The sequence below is a fragment of the Zosterops lateralis genome (genome assembly GCF_965231275.1).
Source record: "Zosterops lateralis genome assembly, chromosome: 2".
Classification (NCBI taxonomy): Eukaryota; Metazoa; Chordata; class Aves; order Passeriformes; family Zosteropidae; genus Zosterops; species Zosterops lateralis.
Window position 1 is genome coordinate 109,841,527 of NC_139763.1, and position 24,356 is coordinate 109,865,882.

A 24,356-nucleotide genomic window follows, 5' to 3' on the forward strand; every position below is an offset into this window, starting at 1 on the left:
AACCCTTAGAACTGTAAATTTCTACCACTTGTTTATGGCTCTACATTATTACTATCATAATATATGACAAATAAATGTATGTATTTCTAGGATGTTTTAGTTTTATCTATTAAAATTATGTCTGTGAAAATTTCCTAGAGACTTATATGACTTCCTCTAAGTCTCTCAATTCCTGAAAAATATTTGGCTTTGTAGGTGTTTTGAATAAATGCAAAACTAGCACTTGAACAAAATGACTTCTGAATAAGTAGTAAATCAAATGCACTGGTGTCTCACAAGGGAGGGAAAATAAAGTCAGTTTAAGTGACTGGAGAAAACAGAAGTGCTTATACTTTGTCAGAAGGATGAGATACAGAGATTGTTTGTGCAGTATAAATGTAGAAGTATAAGTTGAAAAAGTGAAATGGCTGGTTAGTCTTTTGAATGGTTTTCTAATATCTTTTCTAACTTTTTCATTGCTTAATGGTTTTAATTAAAGGTAGTGTGTGACTGGATTAATATATCATAATAAAGAAATTTACTTTTCCCCCCTCCAGTATCATTTTTGGATTAAACCAGTACTACAGCTAATTAATGTTCTGAATGTAGATTAATTACTTCACATTTCTTAAATGTGCCCACCCTTCATAAGCCTGTCTAGTATGAATTATGCTAAAATATTAGAAAAAAGGGATGCCAAGATGAGTAGGTTATTATATGAAGTAATAATTTTATTTCTGTGATGGGTAAATTGGGACAAAATAATAAAAGAAGCAATAGCACCATCAGAAGTGTGATATTGGAGAAAGGAGATAAGTTTTATTATTTTAAGAGTAATTTGCAAATTGTCAATGCTATCAGTGAGGAGGATCTTCACAGTGTTGATAGAATTTGCAGAAATACTCTTTGGGTCAGCTTTGCTAGCGCAGCTAACAGAAGAAATTTTCCATGCAACTTTACAGTGTTTGCAATAACTCTCTCAGCTTTTTATGGTGAGGTTTTTGGTATCAATTGCTCCATCTTATAAAACCTATTTTGAATTTTTGGGGTTGTTATACTATGTACTGAGGCACAGCAATCACACTTCCTTGCATTATTCTGTCAACTTCCATTAACCATCTGCATATACATATTTTCCTCTTTGTTGGTCTGGATGAACTTTAGAAGGTTTCTTTCAACTAAGCATGATTCTGTGATCCTGCCTTCATTCCATGATTGGGTTAAGGGTACAGATAATCTCTCAAAACAATAAAAGACACTTGCCAGAGGTGAAAAGGAAATTCTTGGATAATTTCGTGTTCCAGACTCCCTGTTAGGAATGGAGGACAAACACAAGTCACATTTTTTAACAAAAAAAAAGAGTAAGGAGCAGAAAAAACTCAATGCCTTTCCTTTTTCATTTGAGGTTTCTTATAATTTCAGTTTTTCTTACAAAAAAAAAAAAAAAGCCCTGTAAAACCAACAACCAAACTAAAAAGTCTCAGTCATCACTTTCTTAAAAAATGCAGAATTAAGAATTCTGTGCCTTTACTTGCTTGTACATTTCTGGGTTTTAAATTTGCAAACCATCTGTGTTGCTGTTTCAGTGGCAGCCAAGATACCAAGCAAAACCAGAGTGGTGCTGTTCCTTCTGTGCTGAGGAGAGGGGAGGTGGGATGGGGTGGGAGGATGCGAGAGAGGTGGAACTTTTTCTTTGCCTTGACCCAAAAACTGTCCTGTGCTTCTTGTGTTATCTGTGGTTCTGGGCTATGTGATATTGTTAAGGACTCACAGAGCATGAAAAAGAAGATGGAATTAAGATATTAAAAATGCCTTGCTAGATTGTTTGTTTGCCAAGTTAAACAAATCACAGTTCTCGTCCTAATGACATTATACTGCATGTCTATTTAAATTTATAAGAACATGGAAAGGAAATAGCAGTGACAGGGGTAATTAGGGAACCTAACAGAAATCCATTTGGGAAGGCTTCTTCTCCCATTACTTATATAAAGCTTATATATTTCCTCACCTTTCAGCTCTTGCTGTTGAGCATCACTCCTGTCTGACATGTCTGGTTTACTGTCCCTTTGCAAATCATCCCCGCAAGCAGGATCGTTCTTCCTTCTCTCCACTTGCATTGTGTGTTCTTTAAATTAAATTCCTATGTACTCTACTATTTCATTCTGTGCTGTGGCTGGCATAGAAGGCGTTCTGTGAGTTATAAGTGACTGCCTGCATATGTTGTGTTATTTTATAGGTGGTGATTCGTGCTCAAAACGGCGCCCTCCTCTATCGTATTTCACCCTGGGCAAGATATGTGGTCCGTGATGAGGACAAAGTGAATTATGATTGGGTTCACTGGAATCCACCACAGTCGTACATAGTAAGGCTTCAATATTATTTTCAAGAGGTGTATCGTGTTACCTTTGTATCCCTGTTTGGAGGAAAATAAAAGGAGATAGCCAACTAGTTAAAACAGCTGAGAGATGAAAGGCTTTAATTTATTGCTTTGACAGAAATAAATGACTTTAATGATGGATGTTTTTCAACTGCTTTTTCAGCCTTCTGTGGAATATATAAAAAATAGTTATTAACATGGTGTTTTAAACTTGGTTTGCCCCCTGTTTGACAGGTATTCTGGGCCAAGATGGTTGGTCCTGGTAGGGAGAAGAGCAGGGAATTATCAGTACTGGATTTAAGGATTGGTTATCTGCAAATGCAATTTTCAGTGCTCAACACTAGGTTAAATATTCCATGAAGTCAGAAACAAACTTCAAAAATAACATGCCCATGCTCCAGTCAAATCCTGGTTTCTTTGTATCAGGAAAACACCATTATTGAATTTAAAGCATTCTTTCTTCTCATGCACTGGTGTAAGGGAAAGAACTCCTTGCACAATATATGAAAAATACCCTAGGAGAACATTTGGAAACTTTTGACTTTGAGTGATGTTGTTTCGTATTAAACTTTTTCATGTTTTCCCTGAAAAATGGTTTATATTAGGGATGGTGTAACCTCTATTTTGAGTTAAATTTTTGCATCCACTCAATTTACAAAGCAACTGCTTGAGAGAGAAAAAGGTTACTGGCATGGAAAATATTTTTTTTAAAAATAGATAACATAACGTACATTAACTCCTAATAAAGTGTGTAGTCTTTATCAATTTAGTGGCCTACTCTACATATAATGCTGTCTGACATCTCATTGTCATCCAGAAAAGGAATGTGTAGGTATTTGGAAATGCAGTGATTGGGATGACCTAGAGTGAAAAAGGGGCCAGAACTTTTGGGTACACACAAGGCCTTACAGAAAAAAAAAAAAAAAAAAACAACAAACAAACCAAAAAAAACCCCAAACAAACAAACAAACATCCTTTTATGAATAGTAGAGGTGTCCAGTGGAAATAAATCACAGATAACAAGCTCAATCAAAAGTTTCATTCCGTCACCTTGTTCCTTAAATTTCTTTTCACATGTGTGTATTCAACTAGTTTTGTTCTACCTTTTCAAAATTTCACCTGCATAATAAAATATCAAATAGGATATTAACTTCAATGGCCTCTGTATTCTTCAAATATTTTCACCCATCTAAAAATGCTGTGCACTCCTCTCCAGACTTGAGATTTTTTAAATATATTTTAATCCTAAGTAATTAGAATATAGGTGATTCTGTGCTGTGGAACTGTATTCTTTAGTAATATATATAAATTTCAGTTAAGAGAAGGCAGTGATTTTACCTACCTGCAAAAAGCAGGTATGCTTAAAAAATAAAAACCTATCTTGCTGTTTTCTCTCTCTATTTGCAAACAAGATTCATAGTGACTCAGCAGGACATCAAGTGGAGTGGCTACTCTCAGTTTGAACACTGGAGTGTAATTTAAGAAGAGTATAAGAAAAGTGTTGAATCATCAATGTCCAGTTTCTTGTTCATAAAGGATGTTAATTTGCAAACAGCCATTTGCTTTAACACTTTAAAATGGTCAATTGCTTCTGAAATGTTTAGAATGGTCTTAGAGGAAAAACAAAATAAACCTTAAATTGTTTTTCATCTTGTGCAAATCATGTGGTTATGACGACACTCCTAAGCTGTTCCTAATGAAAACTCTGTTTTGTTTTTTTTCTTGTAGCATAAGAATCCTTCTCCCAAGAGATTAAAAAGCCTAAGAATTTATGAATCTCATGTGGGAATTGCTTCCCCAGAAGGGAAAGTAGCTTCTTATAAAAACTTCACACACAATGTACTACCTAGAATAAAGGATCTTGGTAAGTAATACCAGAAATGCTTGCAGAGATAATTTTTATGTGCCTATGCTCATTAGAAAAGATAACCATCAAGTATCTGGAGGGTTTTTTGCATTTCCCAGTTACACATACTATAAAAATAGATTCTTAGGTGAGTAAAAATTGTAAACAAGTGAAATCTCTGGAGAATAAACAAAGACTGAAGTAGGATATGTGAATCAAAGTCCATTCCAGATTTTTAAGTGAAATATGATTGTTAAAGTGCAGATAAATATTGCCAAGTAATTTGCTTTTGTAATGGTTTGCTTTCAGCTTGAAAAAGGACCTGGTTTTGTGACAGTCTTCAGAAAATACTTCATTTTTAATTGGTTCTACTAGTGTAAAGCTCAGTTCAAAGGAGACACAACAGAAATACCTGGATATTTCTTCTTTGTTTTCCCAAAATAAGCATGCTAGAATTCTTTAATCCCTGAACAGTAGGTCTGAAGTATGAGAACAAGGAAACTTTAAATATAAAAGACCTTCTTCAGGAAAAGAACTTCTAGTCTATTGGAGAGGATCTGTGAAAGAGCTGATACCATTATCTCAGGAAGGACGGCAAAACTGTTCACCTCAATTTCAGTTTGTTTTTTCCCATGGTGTCTTTGCACTGTTTCTGTAATGGACAATGTTAGAACTTACTACCTTGTGATGAAATATGTATTTTACATATGTAACTGAAACCTCTGTGGAGGGTGGCTGTGTTTGTGTTTGATTTTTTATTTTATTTTATTTTTCAGAGTGCCTGAAAAAGGCATTTCCTTGTAGCTTTACCTGTTAAGTCAGTGTTTTGTGGCTTTTGCCTTTCAGTAAAATGGAGCTTGCAGGTGAGATGAGGGAGTTTGCACATCTGGAATCCCTTAATAAAAAGCAATTTTGGATTTTACATTATATATCTGTGACTCCTTACTGCTAAGGAATTTCACTTGTCCCAAGAAATTAAGAGGATTTACAGAGTTAGGAAAGCATTCTGCTTTGCCTGCAATATTTTCTTTGTGGAGAAATGTCATGATAAGGCTGATACACCAAATAATAAAAGCAGTATCAAATTTAGGGTATACAGAAATTATAACTAATGTTCCTTCTCATTTACATTAAGTAAACATTGTGGGAATTAAGTGTTTTTAAAATATATTTGTAAGGTATTATAGATTCAGTTTTGGAATGTCTTACTTTTTAGGACAAGCTTAAAGACATCACTGTATGAGAACTCTAACATATCACTAGTTTGTAGAAATATGTACATGACAAATGGCAAAATAAGTAGCAAGCAAATTGAATGAGATTAATTTGATGCAATGTTGCTGTTTATTTATAAAAATGCTGTAAATAAAAATAAGTACAACGAGCCTGAATTATAAACCAGCAATGAATCTGACAAATTGCTGAGCTCACACAGACTTCTAATAATAGCTCTGATTTTAAATGTCACAGCTATAAAAAACCGTGGAAGAATTAAAAAAAAAAAAAATAATCCCACAGCATCTTGTTGAAACTAAGGAAGGAAGTGAAGATTTTCTTCAAACAGAAGTGGTGGTGGTGTGAGTCTTACTAGGCTGTAGATAAAACTTGATTCTTTAGAGACCCCTTCCTGAAGAAGGCACTGAACTGTCTTAGGTGGCACAACACAGTGTGTCCCCCAGCCCTGCTGGACTGCTTTGGTTCTTGGGCCAACTTGGAATAAATGCACATTGCACTTGTGTTTTCTCTTTGTCTTCCCTCTTGTAGAGGGAAGAAATAACTATTAAAGTTGGGAAAAAGTTATTTTAATGGGATAAAAAAAAGATTTCATATGTCATGAAGTTACAGTTTTGTCTCTGAGCTGGAGAGATGTGAGTCTGACAGATGGGCCTTGGTGGATAAGGGATTAGCAGGATGGTCACACTCAGAGTTTCAGTCAATGGCCTGATGTCCAAGTGGACACCAGGGATGAGGTGGCCTCAAATTGAAGGAGGGTGTATTTAGGTTGGACATTAGGAAGAAATTCTTTACTGCAAGGGTGGCGAGAGACTCAGAAGTTATGGATGCCCCATCCCTGGAAGGGATGTTGTGCCATCTGGTCTAGTGGAAGGTTTTCCTGCCATGACAGAGGAGTGGAAACTGGAAGATCCTTTAAGTTCCCTTCCAACCCAAACCATCCTGTGATTTTTGTCATAGTATGTGTAGCCATTGACTAACCCTAGACTCCCTGACTGCAAATGTCAAAAGTTAAAGCAGTTCAGGACATGCAGGTTGGCATAACTTACATTCTGAAGTTAAATAAGGATTACACTTGTTTCTGTCTGCATCTGGGAGGATCAGTATGTGTATATCACTTGACAAATTGACTGTTTCATTTTTAATGGAGATCATGTAAGTATTAACTATTAGGTAGAATTGCTTCATGAAAGTTACTGAATCGTTAGGTGTTAACCATCAGGGTCAGAGGCAGCTAAAATGAGAGAAGACTGGAATAGATACATTACAGGCATTGAATAATCTTTTAACTATCCTTAAAGCATTGTTTGTTATATTTGTTTTTATTACAGGCTATAACTGTGTCCAGCTGATGGCTATTATGGAACATGCATACTATGCTAGTTTTGGTTATCAGATCACAAGTTTCTTCGCAGCATCAAGGTAGGTTTAAGTGCTCCAGCATCTTCTCTGTTCTTTTCCCTTCCTTTCCCTCCATTGAAATCAGTTTGTGTGCAGGTGTGTGTTTGCAAGAAAGTGTATAAAGGGAAGCAATGGCTTAGGTATTTGCTCTTCCTTCCTCTTAAATCTGAAATCAATTTGGCACAGTGATCAGCGGCTCTGTGAAGCACTTTGGATAGGATACAGACAAAAAGTTTATAAGTAACTTCAGCTGCCAAAGCAAATTCCAGGTAATCCACCTTCAGCAGTCTTTATCCATGGGTTTGGGGTTGTGGAATTCTTGGCAGTAACAAACAGGATGTATAGGGCTTTGTCTTTAGGCAGACAGAACTATACACCGTTCATAATGACCTTGATTAAAATCAAGGCTCTATGTGTTCTGTGGGAACCCCTTCCCTTACAGGCTTGTAACAGACTGTACTTAGGATAAAATTGCATGAAAAATGAATTTAGATAGTTGTTAAGAGAATTATGATAAATGTGGAAGATTTTGTTTTGTTTTGTTTTTAATTTTGTTCTTGTTTGTTTGCTTTTTTTTTTAATCTTGGAGCAGCTCAAATAGTAACCAGGCTAAATTTAGATAGGCAGTTTTTAACAGCCTTAATTAGTTGAAAAAAGGTGTGTTAGGCACAGGAGACAAAAATCTGTTCTTAAAAATAAGAAAATGGTGTAGTACCTAAACCAAATACCTAAGCAGGTAAACAGATGGTGTATTTTGTGGACTTGGTGGATGTACATTTACTATTGTAATCATTGTGTTACTTCATTCCTGCAATATAAATATATTCTTGTCCCTTATGAGCAAAAGAAATATTCAATATTAAATAACAGCTTTAAGTTGTATCTGTTGTCTTTTATACTGAATTTGATGTAATTATTAAAAAGGGAAGAATAAAACCGAATCTGTTTCTGCAAAACATTGTGTGGATGATGGAATTCTTATAACAAAAAATGGTTTCAAATGGTAGTTTGTAAGCAATAGCTGCTGCTTAAGAGGCTGAAAAAGTAACCTGTGTACATCTGTAGAGCAGGTGAGGAAGAGCTGCTGATTTTGATGTAGTATCCATGATGACTGTTCAGTATTGCCAGCACAGGTGTTGATTGTTCCCCGTTGTGTTTTCGCAGCCGGTACGGAACTCCTGACGACCTGAAGGAGATGATTGACGTTGCTCACTCCATGGGAATCACAGTCCTGCTTGATGTGGTGCACAGCCACGCCTCCAAAAACTCAGAGGATGGTCTCAACCAGTTTGATGGTACAGATTCTTGTTTCTTCCATTCTGGGTACAGAGGCAATCACCAGCTCTGGGACAGCAGGCTCTTTGACTATGCAAAGTGAGTATAAAGCATCACTTCTGCTGTGCTAGTAGTTATTATTTCATAGGAATTCTGTTAAAACTATACTCCTCCCCAAACTGACAAAGTCGTTTGGATTGTTTAACAGTTGCAGTGTGTGGAGTTAAATTCCTCTACTTGCTTAGATGCTTAAAAGCTGACACTAAATGGTAGTATTTTAATTGTTATTTTCCTGTCATCTCTGACTACCTATGTGCATGTTATATACCATGTGCATTGTATGTATTATATAATGGTGTAGTTATTTTTATTTTAAAATATATTTCTATATAAATATCAATTTAAATATCTGTTATATAGGAATATATAATTGCGTATTTTACACATTATAGAATATATTCATATTTTCTTGCTGTATATAGTATATAATGTATGTATATAATAGTGGATCTTTGTATATAAAAATAAAATAATAAGAGAAGCTGATGAAAACTTGTAAGCTCTGTAAATTTATTGACAAACCGTCAGGTTGTTGACATATAGGAAAAGATTCCCCCCAGGACAACTAACTCCATTTCAAATAGCTTCTGGAGGTCAATCAACAGTTAATACAGAGCAGGGGTCATTTGCAGGAGACAGTTCTAGAGACCCACTTTGGGCAAGCTTAATTAACCAATATAAATATAGTGTATGTCAAAGCATGTGTTAATGCCAGATGATTATTAGTATTTAATATTGTTTACTCTGTATTCTCTGAGGTATTGGGGGCAAGGAGATTGATCTTGTACACTAAGTGTTTCAGTGGTTTAAATGGAGAAACAGGCACAAGCAGCCAGCTTAATTTAGTCTCCTTCTCAGTTATTTTTCCTGTTTGTTCATCCCTGAACCACCTTGATTCTTCCTTTTCCTTTCCTTTATTTCCCTGAACATTCCACAATAAGTTTTGTGTAACTTCACAATCTCCTTAAAAGATAAAATTTTATATAGAATTGATCACCTATTCCAGGATAAATTCTCTTTTTTTCCTCCTTGAGTTGCATAATTTTGTGCGACCTTATCAATTACAAATTTCAGGTTTAGCCCTTTCAAGGTTACATTTGAATGTTGCTGTGGTGGCTCATCACAGAGCAGTTGTAGTATTCTGGTCTCCTGTTAACCTCTTAGTTGTTAGATTTTGTGTGCTGCAGGTTGAATTTCCCATTTTTCCCATTTTTCTCCTTTTCTTGCATTGAATTGCCATGGACTGGATGATTACGTTGTGCTATTACAAAAGTCATGTTACATAGCACAGCCCAGTTGTTAATGGGACTCACAGTGTCAAATGAACCCAAGTGACCAGTGTGAAAACTGACTTGTGCACTTCAATACTTAGTAGGATGAGCTGTTCTTTATTTACTTGTTATTTAATAAGTAAACAATTTAACGGATAATTACAGGGGGAGTTTTTGAATTGGGATTTAACTATTATAAGAAATGCATTTTAGTCCTTCCTGTTAAGCTTTGAATCCATACCCAAATAAATTGTATTTCAAATAATCTTAAGCTTTAGTATTAATATGATAGTATTACACATTTTATTTTATTTGATGCTTATGAGTAACCAACAATTGTGTGAGTACCAATGTCTCTAGTGAGGCAATAAATTGCAGTTATGGACCTTCCTCTGCTCCAAGCAGACACAGGTTCTTCCTGCTGGGATAGAAAGTGGGTGCTGCTATTGAGTGTTTTGGGGTATTTATAAGTGAGAGAACCAACTAGCTCCTTTGTAGGTTCCACTTGGCAATGTTAAATGTTTCTTCAGAACTGAAGAACTGCCTCCATGGCTCAGTTGGGTCAATGATATGTACCTGTACTGTGCAATTTCTTTTCATGCTATGGAATTGGAATAGGTGCCAGACTGAATACTGGAAGGGAGAAAGTGGAAAGAGCTGTGAGGGGGAAAGATGAGATGAGATTAGAGCAGCAAAGACCAGGGAAACTGAAGCTCTGCACTGGATGACTGAAGTTCTCTTGAAGGTCGTTTCCCATTCCCTAACTTCTCATGATATGCAACAACAAATCTGGTGTTCTCTTTTCAAAAGATTGTGGAAACCCTTTCTTCCCCTTCAACTTATTCTAGTCATTAAGGAATTCTTTCATCTTAATAGCTGAGACAGTTGATATTTTCTATGTGTTTATAGTCAAGTTTTAAGGCTGGAAAGATACAACCCTCATGGTCATTATAAGTTTCACAGAACTGATTAAAAAATAGCTTCCGTTCTTTCCCTTATTCTTTGTGTGTGCAGGTTCCAAGCAATACTGTGAAAGAATCAAACTGATTTCATGTCATTGAAAATGTTTGATTTGGGGATTTTATTTCCCCGTTTAGCCTGTATTGGCATTCTGCTGATTTCCATACCAGTGGATGAGCAGCTCTAGTCTGGATCAGGAGAGTATAAAAATCTGTGAGAGAGACTCAAGTTGCTGGCAGATGTTGAAAGTTTGCTCAAAATAAATGGCAGCAAACACAGTCTGTTGAATGGTCTACAGAAAAGCTTGATTGCTGAGTGAAATTTCTTCAGCTAGCACAGCTTTATATCCTGTACAGAGCTTGTACTAAATCCCTTTCCTTCTGTAGTGGGAAGAACTGCTAAATCTACAGGTACTTAAACATCAAATGCAAAGAATGCTCAATTCACTTTGGAATTGAGAGAAACTAGTTCTCTACCGTGAAAGAGATTAAGGAACAGTTGCTTTATCAGTTTAGTCTGTCCACATTTTCTTTGAAAGGCAAGATGTAAGTAAGTTTATCTCACAGCATTTGCAAGATTATTCAGTTGTCTGTGAAGGGGACTGTGAATACTTGCTGTAATAGAATGTGGCAAAAGATCCATATCCATGCTAAAAAAAAGAGATTATATCCCTTGTGTACTTAAATATTATTTTTTTAGTAAAATTCATGTAAGTAGAGAATTTAGGTCCAAGAATAGCAGTAGTAAGCCTGTTCAATGGACCTGGGTATTGCATCTTTGCACCACAGTGCTACTTAAAAAGATAAAGACATTTTTTAAATTTTATTTTATTAATCCATATTTATACAATTGTTGTATGAAGAGGGAGCTTTTCTGTAAATTGTGAACAGCATTTTAAGATTATGCTGTTCATGATGTGGTCACAGGAGAATAAAAACTCAGTATCATTGAAATGAGAACTTGCAGGTAAGATAATTGCCAAGAGAATACTTTTTGGTTAACTTTTTTCAATAAAAGCATATAAACTGTGATTTAAAAATCAACCAGAAAATAAACTTTTACTTTAATAATTTTCATAGCTTTTGTACATTCTTGTGAGCTTTCTAAAATCTAGATCCTGGGTGCTTTTTTCCTCAAATGTGGCAATTTGGTGACTCTTCCTCTCCATCATCTCCATCCTGTCTGGCTATATCTGTGTCCATCCTATTTCCCTCAGCAACCAACCCAAAAACCAGAATCACAAAGCTTCAGTGAGAATTGCAGTTGATTTTAATATTTTCTGTTGAAAAACACACTTTTATATCATTTGCTTTGGTTCCTGCTTAATATTGTGACTTTTCTAGCCCTGAATTCATGACAGGGAAATGCTTTAGTATAAACGGGGTGCCAGAACCTCTGGACTGGCACTCTACTTGGCACTGTACAGTTAATTTTGGGGGGAATTAATGGTCTCTGTGTTCTTGTTAAAGGTAACTCTTTTGAAATACTTGTAAACACCCTCCCATCTTAAGTAAGGATTCTACTTGTAATTAATTTTCCACAAGCGAAATATGATTTTTTTTTGTCCTCCTAAAATCCTATTCAAAGGTTATTCAGCTGCCAGGTTCATTATAAGTGATGCTGTAGACTCTGGAGACCAGGTGGGATCACAACTAGAGTGGTTGATTGTGTTTTAATTTAAATTCATTTCTCCAAATAGCAAATGCGTCTAAAATACTAATCAGGCAAAACAATTTAAAAATAATTGAGAACAAGATATTACCTAGTAAAGATTTTTCCCACAGCTCTACATAAATAGAATGTGTAAATTATGTTGCCCTTCTAGACTTGAGGTCTGAGAAGTATTGTTTTGACTTTTCAGGTTTTTCCTATTTTTTTCATTAGGTTTTGTTGGATTCTATTCTGTCTTAATCTAATTCTGAATGTCAGTAGATATACTGATATATTTCTGTGAGCCTTTAGGAATAATGGTAGAATTAAAATTCAGAAATCATGTGAGGCCTTAAGCTTTTTTTGGTTTGTTTGGGGTTTTCTGTGGGGGGTTAGTTTGATTAGTTTTGGGGTTTTTTTAATATTATGACCTGAGCACTTAGGCAAAATTTTAAGTTATTTCACAGCCTAGGAGATGAATTTGGTACAAAAGTCAGAGATTGATGTACAGTGCAGTTTTACTTTTTATTAGTCCAGCCTCTATGAATGCAGCAGTATGGATCAGTTAGAGATGATATTGGTTACAAGGATTTGGGGCCAGCAGATGTTTCAGCATCTCCTTTGGGGCTGTTTTGAGGCCTGCTTTCAAGGCTTTTTAAAGACTGGATGTTGTGTTCATATTTTTGGAGTTAAAAATCATAGCTAAGCCATGTAATGGGAGAAATCTTATTAAGTTTTTTCTTAATCAGTTTTATGAAGTTTCAAGTGACATGCATGCCAAATGTGCTTTGAAATGCTACAGGTAAGGTTTAAAACACTTCGTCTCTTGAGCCACAGGTTTTACATCAGGGCAACAGATGACTTGCTAGTCCCCTGCTGCCAGTCCAGATGTTCACTCCACCTCAGTCTTCTGAACTGCTGCTGGTGGAACAGCTGATTAGAGCTCAGGGCTCTTTTTTTTTTTTTTTTTTTTTTTTTTAAATTTAATTTTTTTAAGTTGTGTTATAAACTGCCATAGCTCAGAAACTGCTGTTAACCTTGCTGTCAGTGCTGCAGAAACAGGGCAGCTGTCAGGTGTTGGAGCTTGTGTCTTTGTTCTGCTGTAGGTGGCCTCTTCCCCAGCTTGCCCCTCCGGAGTGGGTGGGTCACCTGGAGCTTTTTTTCCCTTGTCCTGTGGTCCAGCCTCGGGCAGGTGTCTGGGGTGATCTCTTGCATCTAAAACCTTTCCTTCTGCATGCACCTGTGTCTGGACGCTGAGACAGTGGCCTTTTCTGCCACCCAGTGTCTAAATCCTGCATAAACCTTATGCTCTGTTTTCTGAGGAGAAGAAGGTCCACGGATTTTGCTTGATTTTAGAATCTGACTCTTTAAAGACATGTTTATCTTCTAACATCTTCAGGAGTGTCTGTTAAGTTCTTCCTTCTTCCTCTGTGTTTAGTTCTTCCTTAAGCAGCTATTCTTCACCCAAATTGTTGTTCTTTCTTCTGGTTGCCTACTTTGCCAGTCTATCTGCCACTGAGGTGATGATAGCAGGTGGAATGAATTGGAACATAAATCTTTCAGAGTTTAGTGTTTGGGCACATAATTCTCTAAACATAGCTGTTGAGAATATTTTTGGTTTTGTTTTCCTTCAGTTCAGTGATGAATTGTAAATATTAGTGGAAGTAAAGACTTGTTGCCTTCTTTGGGAGCATCTTACTGGTTTGTAACAGCTTTCAGGATGAAACTGATTCACTGCTCCTCTTTATTGCTTACACCATTAGCATTTTAAGTAAATTTAAGCTGATGCTCTGTGGAGTACCCCACAGTATTAAAGATTCTGGTTCCTTACCCAGTGCTCTTAGGGAGGATTGGCACATGAGCATGAGGTAGATACAGACTGCAGATAACACGTTATGTGTGTTCTTGCCATCCACCTCAGGGGCTCTTTATTGACACACGTTTTAGAATGCAAAGATTTGACTGCAAACCTCATGCACACAAAGGATAGGTGGGATTTAAAGGCTGCTAGAACACTCATTGCTTCTGAGATGACATCTGAACACACTCTGCTGCCCAGACAGGTGTCAGTCAGGTGGGAGAAAGACTGCCACTGGCTGTCACAGACCCTTGGTGGTACTGGGTTTTCCTCTTCACTGTTTTGTGCCTTTCCATGTTCTTCCTTTTGAATCCTAGTGCTCCTAACAAACCTGTCTGTCTGTTACTTTCTTATCTTGTCTAATTCTAATCCAAAGACTTTTCAGTTTTCTCTCAGCTAAGGAATTTTCTTAGAAGCTTAAGCTGTGCAGATTTTGGGACACAGTTTGGGACACAGGAAGATGAGTGGGAAGAGCAAGCAGGGGTGGCTTGAACTTAATTAGTGAATAATATCCAGTTGACTTCTCAGAGTGTAAGAACTGAAGCATTGTCTTCTGCAGCTTCTGAGGATTTAGCAGGGTGCAGGTGGCATTCTCCCAGCTGCATTTAGGCACCAGTAAGGACATCCAATGCCATGCCATGGTTGTCACAAATAAGTTTCTATTGGAGAGAATCTTTGGCCATAATTCCTGCTAGACTAGAGGTAATGCAGTGAAAGTTGACAATGAGAGAGATGCTCAGTCATGTGCTGTCTTTGTGGTATATTGTTGATTCTAGGGTAATTACAATAGAACAGGGATGCAACTTGTGTTTCATTATGTAAAACATAAAGCTGTGCCGATTTTAATTCATTTCCTACCAGTCTTCCTCCACCAAATTAGTTTAGGGAAGCTCTGTGTTTAAAGATTTGCATAATAGGCATTGGAATTTCATTTGACTGGCAAAGATTATTTCTTAATGACTGTTTTAAGGAAGCAAAGCTTGCAGCATAATAGTAAGATTTCTATTCTTCCCCCCACCCTTCATAAATGTAATTATTTTGATTAAAGATTGTATTTAAAAACACTGTCTGCCTCTGTTCCTTAGCACTCTTCTAATTGACTGGATTTCGATGGTGACTGTAACGGTATAAAAAATATTTTATAAAATTTAAACCTTAAAGTTCAAGATCTTCCATGTCTAAAAATCTTTGTTTCTTTTTGTTTTCTCTTCTTATTAGTCATCATTGTAAGTGCTAATAAGCAAACACTTTCAAGCATGGGGACATTGCAGTTTATAAATTGCCTTTTTTGAAGGGAATAATTTCTGAAAGCTTAGGCAGAAGGGATGATACACAGGAACTTAGTGCAATGTAAGCAGACAAATCAAAATAATAGTGCAAAAAAAAGTTTCAGCCATGATCATACGATTTATAGTATATGCAATTGAGAGCTGCTATATAATTGCTTTATTTTTTAATTTTTAAAGTTTTTAATTAAACAAGCTTGTTTTACTGTACTGAATTTTGGTACAACAGACTGTGAAGCTTTAAATCCATAGGTGCTCTAAAGCTCAGAGCTTCACATAAGAATCCATGTAGCTTTCTTTGAAGTGTCCAGATTCCCAAATTAACCTCCAATATGGCATTCACAGCTTTGTGTGAAGTTTCTAAAATGTAGCTGCACAGAAAGTGGTACAGTGATAAAGCAAGATACTGAGATGTGAAGAAAGGCACACTGAAAAGTTGCAGTCAATTGTTCTAAATTGTATCAGGTAGCACATTTTGAAATATAGAGGTGACCACTTGTAGCTAATTAAATTCAATCATATCCTGAATAAATGCAGTCACACATACCTGAAGTTGATAATGGTATTTCAATAAATATCTAAAATCAGCTAAGATTCAACACATTGCAGAGAATCATTTTGCATCAGTCTAAATGCAATAATGATCTTGCATTTAGTAATCCACATTTGAATTGACAACTTCCACAGTGTTTTTAGGTGATTGCTGCAGCAGTTTACATGAACAGCCACTGTTGTGAGTAGAAGGTTGTGCTGGAGAAAAGACTGATGGTTGTGTAAATTTGAGAAGAATCCAGAAATTAAATGAGGGATGTGGACTTTCTTGTCCGTGATTTTATCCAAAGGAATTCAAGGCTGGAGGAAAATTGGGCATGGTATAGCAGGAAAAGAAGATGGAAACATTAAGAATTTTTTTTTATTCTATTACTTACATGTTGTATAATGCACAGATCCACCTGAAATTTGTTTTTTGAAAGCTCACTGCAGAGAGCATAAAATAAATAATAGGGAACCAATCAGTTAATGGCTGTCTACGAAGTAAAAAACAATCAAAATACTTTGGCATTTCAAAAAAAGTCAGTATCATATGTATGGCCAACAGATCAGAAATAATCTGCAAATAATTATGTTGATCTGATATATTAATTACAGTCTTGAAAGGGATGCCCTGTTTTCTTGAGAATGGCATAAAGACAGAAGTTCCTGTCTCTGGAAGGTGATTGAAGGTGGAGATGGAGAGCAGTGCAATACAACAGTTGGGCAGACTGCTAGTTCAGGGGGGAGCTGTATCTGTCCAAACAAATTGCTTCCCACCTGTAACCACTGACTGAGATTCAGCTTGGGATTTAGCTTGCTAAAATTTAGGGAATATTTGTGAAGACACTCTTAGGTGTATATAAATGTTTTCTGTATGGGGTTATTTAAAAACTGGAATGAGTTTGGAACTGATGTTATTGAAGGAAATGTTGTTAGAGTTGATACTTAAGAAATTATTGGTGAAATTTTAAAGAAGATTTAAAAAAAAATGGTTCTGCTGTTCCCAATCAGAATAGTAATAGATGGACAGGGAGCAGTTTTTGGCTCTGTTCTGGTTGATGTAGTTACAGGACAAGTCAGAAGAAGTGAAATAGTGCATCATGTCGAAAGCCACTTAATGAATAATGAAGGTACTGTATGAAAAGCTTTATCCCTGGGAACAAAGCAACTTGTTCTACACCAGGAAAAAGAATGGCTTGTGGTTTTTGGGGTTTTTTTAAAAACATGCTGTATTTCCTTGGCTATTTTCCCCATGGAATTGGGCAGTTTCTTGTAAAAAAAAAAAAAAGGTATCTTTATAGAATTCTTTCTAGTTTGCCATGAGAACTGCAAACAAACATCTCTTTGTCCTGGTTCATTATTTGTCTTCTCTTTGATAAAGGGGTTAACTCTTTACCCAATATTTGTATGTTTCTATATTGCAATTCCTTGTCAGCTCTTGAAAATTGGTATAAAGTTATTTGTAAAAAAACAAAAGAAATTAATTGCCCGAATTATTAATGAATAGTTTAGATAGTTGACACAAGTTTTTTTAAGTTATTCTACTACAATTATGAGATTAGCTCAGGAAGAGGAAAATAAGTGTGCAAGCAATACTTTGTAGACCTTACCCCCTGATTTATTTTGTGTTACTGCACAATAATTAAGTCCTGTCAAGTAGAGTTTTAAGGATAGATACATGTGAACAAAAACAAGGATGAAAAAAACACATCCATAGTCACTGCTATGTGCTCTAGTAATTTTTTTCTGTAGGAGACAACTTAATTTGTTCAAACAGAGAGCTGAGTATGAATTTCTCTGAAGAATTAAGTAAAAGTATGGATTTTTTTTGTATCTGTAATATATTTAGTCATTGCAAAAAGAGTGTTTAACTGAGAGTATTTATCAAAAGGCTTCACAATGAAGAGAAGAAAGCTCTTTGCGGTCTTTATTCTTTTATTCCTTTAAGATATGTGAAGAAAGTAAAATAATGACTGTTGTCACTTTCCTGATTAAATAAACACATAAGATTGCCTCTTCTTGGCTGCAGGGATTTATGTAAACACCACAGAATTTGTCATTTCATTATGTGAAGCCATTTTCCATTCTCTCTGTCAAACAAAAAAACAAGTTAGACTCTGCAGCCTGTGTTTTTAACCCACAAAACTTCAGAGAAATTGGCACTTTCCTTTACATTTTACTTCAGTCCTTTAGAGTGATCAACTATTTCCCCTCTTGCTGTTTGTATTTAGCAGCATTTTGATTGCAATGTAGCAGACCTCTGATTAGGGCATGATATTTTAGCACAGGCTTATTATTAGCAGTATACCTAACTTTTCTAAGACAGTTATCCAGTAGAGTAATAGAGAAATTGGTCTTTTGAGGAAAGAATCAATTTGTTATTAAACCACAACTGGAAGTGAAATCAGCCCTGTGAGTACAGTGTTACATTTTCATACCCTGACCTTTTACAAGCAGGTGGAGGCCGAGGAAATTCCCCCTTGTCTTCCCTCCTTTCCCTTCTCCCCAAAAGGGAAAAAAAAGTTAATCAGGTTGGTAAATAATTAGAATAATAAATAATAACAATAATAAATAGGATTTTTCACACAAAGGAAATAGATATACTTCACTGGCTTCAAGTGTCAAGTTTGTCTGAATGACATTTTGTGACTGTAAATATAGCCACAGCTATGAGCCAAAAAAATTTCTTTTTCAGAATTATGTAATTTAAATATAACAGATTTCTCTTTATTTATTTAGTTTTTAAATGGACTAAGCTCGAACATTCAGAAACCAGTTCTAAAAGTGTGTTTAGAATCAAATGCTATAATCTTTCAAAATGCTATATATACAGTTGGTTTTGGGGATAATGACTTGGTGAAATTCACTTTTTCTTGTTGAAATTTAAGTCTCACCTTTAAACTTTTGCAGATAGTTTCTGTGTTCAAAGAATTGGTGAACTGGAGTAATTAGTCAGCCAAACAGTGGAGAAAATATTCCCAAAAGATTTCCACTGCTTTATCTCCCCATTTTCTGATTTGAGTGTTTAGTGTTTATTATCCTGGATTTTTAGACTATTCACTACCCTGAAATCTAAAATTCTGTATTTTTCTTCCTACAAATTATTTAGAGGCTTATAAACGATTCTAGGGTGGATTCTTAGGCCCCTTAGGTGATTCACGAAGTGAATGCTTTTTGGAGAGGAAAAAAGTCAACTACAAAACATTAAAATTTACATTATCAGTGTTTTCAGGCTTCCTTTGCCACCACCTTCTTGGATAAGGGCATTGAAAAAGATGAAAATCCACTTTGACTTTGTTATAAGAAATTTCAAGATAATTATTTTGTCATTGGGTTAATTTGGGAGGAAAATGAAAGTCTGTCAGGAAATGGGAAGCAGCTTTCAGCTGGATGTTCTTTCTAATCTTTATCCACCTAACAAATAGGCTAAAAAAGGTAGTGACTTACAGAAAGTAGTGCAAAATAACATTCTTATAAACTCATTAATTGTGTACTGGAAAGAGAGAATGTTTTGTAGGTTTCATCAACAGTTGCTCTCAGCACAGAACCACCCTCACCCAAACATGGAAAACCAGAAACATTTGATTAGAGTCCAAGGCTTGAGCAACTCATTTTCTATCAGCACTAGACTGTCAATATATGCAAGGGAAAACTTGTTTAAACTATTTCAGAGAGTCATAGCTTAGTTTCCTTTGTATTCTGTCCTGGTGTAGACAATGAAACCTATTTTCTATAATATTATGAAGTTTCCACTTCAGATATATAATTTAATTAAAAGTTGCTATCATTCTGCTACCACATAAGCCAGGATCAGTAATAGCTGCACTGAAATATGATCTGAAATAGAGGATATCTGTAGTAGGAATAGTTGATTTTGCTTTGGTTAAAAATCATGGCATTTTCAGTAAAAGACTTTACTGTTAAAAATAAACACATATTTCCAATGCAGGAAATATACTGGTAAATTAATATTTCCAAATGGCGATCAGTAATAAGTGGTGTTCCTAAGGAAACTATTGGGATTGAACTTTGTGGATGGCACCAAACTGTTGGTGCAGTTGACTGGCTTGAGGAAGTATTCAAAAGCTTTTTCAAATGTGGAGGAATGTGGTTTTTTAAAACAACTTTCTAAGTAAGCTGTAGGCAGTCCAATATGCTTTCTTTTTTTTAAATTTCTGTCTAAGGACGCTAGACTTTCTCTCAATATTTTCAAGATACTATCTAAGGTTCCCATTGTCATAATTTAATTTCAGTGAATTAGTAAAAAAAATACAAATCAATACTTTTTGGCACAGTGTCTTTCCCACCTGTCTTTTGTAGAGCTCACAAACTTGATGGTTACAGAAAGACAAGTGGGTATGGTAAAACGTGTTCGGGTCACAAGAGATTTTAAAATAGGTGCACAATCCTTGAAAAATATGGATGGATAAAAAAAAAAGTACAGCTGAATTGAATCCCTGAAGACTTAGTTGCCTGTCTGTATTTTATTGACCAAAAGTCTACCCTTCATCCCAGTTAGGCAGTTGGTAGTCGTAGCAAATCCACTTCAATTCAAGAATTACATTGTAGGTATTTATTCTAAATAATGGTTTTGCCATGTATTTTACTAAGCAAAGCTACTGTCACAATCTATCATAAATGTGTTTATTGTGCTCGTATTTATCTTCATGAAGTGCAAATTATATACTCGAAATGGCAGTATCTAGTAAGAAATTGTGATTAAAACCTAGGTGTCTTTGAATACAAAACTGTTTTTCAGGCCTCTTAGATGAAAAAAGTATTTATGAAACATACAGAAGGTGTATTTGAAAGTTCACAACTCTATTGTCACAGCCCAATCTGAGCTAATATCTTTCTTTAATGACATTTCTGAAAAGTGTAACTGCAATAAGTGCAGCAAAGTGAGAAATACTCTGCTGTGCTTAAGGATGGATCCCTATTTGCTATGAACCCTGTGCTTCAGATCTCCTGTGCTGGTTTGTGCAAGGGCAACAGCTTTGCATTCTGTGCTTCCTCAAAGAGATTGGGGAGTGCTGCACGCCTGGGTCAGCTTTGCCAGGTGGCTACTTCCCCTTGCAGATTCCCTGAATCTTGTGCTGGGGGTGATCTAAGACAGTTCTCAGGCTCTTTGAGCTTTCCACTGGAAATGTTCTTTTGTGAAGGTAATCATTCAATGTACAACTTTCCTGCTCTCCACACCAAAGTCTGTCACGTAACTGAGCAGAGTCATCCCGTGGTGCTGGAAGGAACATTTTGGACTGTATCCAGAGCAATTGCTGATGCTAAGGAAAAATCTGGACGCATGAGAGGAGGTAATCTAAGCCTTATATTAGCTAATATTAGTATAAAGGGTGAAATTCCCTCGGCCTCTGCTTCCCCAGGGTTGGAAATCATTAGATTACCATTCAAGACAGAGTCAGTATCTCAGAAGTTTCCTGTGTTGTCTCTACTGGATGAGGTCTGATGATGAACACTCACTTGTCTTAAAATTTCCTTATCCTTCTGTAGATTTGGCATGGCTACCAACTGCCTAGCTGGGATGAAGGGAAGGATTGACTTTTGGTCAATAAAATACCAGACAACTAAGCCAGAGAAAAAGACAGATAACTAAGTCTCCAGGGATTCAGTGTGCTGGTCTCTGAGGGTCTAAAGTAAAAGGATATTCAGATATCATCTTCTCAAGCTGGTAGAATCTTCTCCTAGGTTGGTAAAATGCAAAAGTTTGCCCCTTTTTCAGTCTTCTTTTGTCGTAGCAACTATTCCTTATGAGGTTGATTTTTCCATATTAACGTAAAAGGCAGCTGACATGCTTTGTTGCTTGAGGATTAAAGTTTTTGTTTGGGAATTTTAAGGTAATTCCTTTAAAAAAAAAAAAAGTAGTAGCATCTGGATACTGAATGGTAGATTGATAAGGTATTTTACTGGGTATCATGGTGTAGATGAACTTGAGCCTCATACCACTGAGACAAAACAAACTATGATTTGCCACTATCTGTACACAGAAAAGACTTTTCAATCATCAGTGCTCTCTAACTTATAGAAAAAAGAGAGATCTGATGATATGTTTGTACTAATGCTGGAATTTTCTCAAGAGGTCAAGTCTTGCTTCACTTCTCTAGTGCTTTTATGTGGGACTTTTAAAAATGTTCTCTTTTGTGATGCATTCTGCTTCTTGGCTGCTTAAATACTTCTTGCTATTCATTAGAAAAAATGCTTAGCATTAGAAAAAAAAAATGCCCCTGAGTTCAAATTAAACCAGTTTATATTTGCATTTTGAAGGTACAAACATAATACAAATGCTTTAAATATTTTTGTGTGGAACCAGGCACCTTCTCAAGTGTCCCTTTGAAGTCACTTGTGTGAGCATAAATTAGGAAACCACTATTTTAAAGTGAGAAATGGAATTAGATTTATAGAAAGCACTATTTCACTCTTATAAGATGGTTTTGAGAAAGTGGAGCTTAAAAATGTTAACAATTGGCCAGGCAGTTAATATTTTTTTGTCACTGCTAACGGGATGAATTGATTTTGAGTGTGATTTTGTTTTCATACATAGGGAAGAAAGGAAGTTGAAGATAATCACTTGAGAGAAAACTCAGTGTTGAACAGTAAACTACTGTTTAATTGTGGAAATCATGAATTGCATTAAATTGTATGCAAATTCTGACAGTACATCTTTAAAGCTGTGATTTAGTTGAATTTTGTCAAACAGCAAATTTTGTTTGTTATTTTGCAGTGTTGATTATATGACCAAACAAACTTAATATTTTCTAAGGGGCTTATTTTGGGAGAAGAGAATTTTAAATAATCTCAAAGATTGTTATTTTATTGGTGTATAATTTGCTTGGGTAGAATATGTGGGACAAATGCTAAATTATCCAAATCAGAGCTGAAATCCATGTAGACTTTATCAGCACTTAAAAGAGCTTTGTAATATTATTTTTTGATACTTTCTCTATTTTAAAATGGATATGCCCTGCAGGCTCTGTTAAAACTGCAGGTAATTGTCTTCATACTTACCTCTTTTATTTTTTTTTTCCTTTTCTATTTACCTCAGGAAGCCCACTGAGCAAAAAGCATCAAGAATATTAAATTTCATCACACTAAGTACTTACCTGCTTTGCCTCCAAGGCTGTTCTCATATTCACATTTTGCAGGACATAACCTTTGCTGAGCAGTATTTGAATTATTACTTCCATTTTATAGGGCAAATAACTGAATACATTATTTGATATTAGTTTACTCTTACCAAGTGTGGATAGGAGTAGCCAGAAATATGTAAGCCTGGAACAGTGCTGCTTACTTGGAGGTTATTTTAAACCCTTATATAGTCAGTCCATAGTTCATTTGAGGAGAAAATTTCTTTTTGTGCAAATGGCATTGCAGGAAAGTCATGTGAATATATTCATAAACCTGTTTAACCCATTGGCATAATATTAGACCGAGTTGGTGCAGAATTAACCTGCACAATTAAAATGAGGTGTCTTTTTAAAGTATCCATCAAGTATCTAAACAATTGAAAATTGAGAAATTCTTGTTTCACCTTGCTGTATGGCACCGCTTTTTACCAACAGAAGTAGTAGACTTTTGAGGGGAAAAAAGTTAAATGAGCCCTTCAGAACTACTGGTTCTATATGAATAATCAATGTGCCTATTTCTAAGAAATCATTTTCCCAAAGTAATTACTGAACATCAGTCTATAAGTCTAATAAATGCATAGTGCTGGGATATTGTTTACAGCATATTGGAAAAAAATTGCTTTCTCCCTACATAGCAGTGGACTTATGAGGATCAGGATTAATAGTTCCAGAAGGTCTGTTAGACACTCTAGAATTCTAATTTTAACTAAAATGGAAAATCCTCTGTATCTTCAAAGCTGCTGCTCTTGTTTGCTCTCAAAGCAAACCAAACCAAAAAAAGCTACATAATAACCAGTGCTCTGCTTACTAAAACTATTAAATAGAAAAGTGTAAATATATAAAACATAATGTGAATTATGTATAATACATATATTGTATATGTGTATTGTTACTATACATACACACACATATATATATATTGCACATACAGTATGTATATTTGTCTGTGATTTATGAAGAATTGGAGTTTTGCCCATGAAAGGGCACAGAAGTAATTGTGCAACTCTGCATCCAATTAATTTACTGCTATTAACTTTTGCCTAAAAGAAATCAATATGATTTAGTTTGTGAAGGCACTTCAGATCTTTACTGAACAAATGCTTCGAAATTTGAAAATAGCCCTTACACTTTGATTTCTCATTACATTTTCATAGTGCTACTTAAATAATAAGGGATTTTTTTTTCCTGAAGGCTGGCCTTAAAACTCTCAAATTCTTTTGAGCTTTTTCATTTTAATGCAGTGAATGGGATGTTAAGGCTTAAACAAAGATGGCTTCTGCCACAACTATTGATAAAAGTATCCATTATTTGTAACTGCTAGAGAAAACTTTCAATCTTTCAGTAATTTATTTGATATAGTCTGTAATCATGTCATTGTAATTATGCTGGCATCAATAAATCCTCAATTTCTGTGGCTAAGAATAAAACCCACTTTCTAGATTTAGAAGTAATTCACTGATTCTGTCTCTTCGAGGGACTGGTATAAT

At 35.5% G+C, this 24,356-nt stretch overlaps 1 protein-coding gene across 3 annotated transcripts in view; it reads left to right on the forward strand.

The window, feature by feature from the left end:
* Window positions 1-24,356, forward strand: part of GBE1 (1,4-alpha-glucan branching enzyme 1) — a 135,752-nt gene that overhangs the window by 54,616 nt on the left and 56,780 nt on the right. For all 3 annotated transcript variants that reach the window (XM_083854626.1, XM_083854624.1, XM_083854625.1), the window contains exons 4-7: window positions 2,216-2,341; window positions 4,085-4,220; window positions 6,767-6,857; window positions 8,001-8,210. In XM_083854626.1, the coding sequence (XP_083710752.1) occupies window positions 2,216-2,341; window positions 4,085-4,220; window positions 6,767-6,857; window positions 8,001-8,210 (563 nt within the window). The remainder of the gene's footprint in view (window positions 1-2,215; window positions 2,342-4,084; window positions 4,221-6,766; window positions 6,858-8,000; window positions 8,211-24,356) is intronic.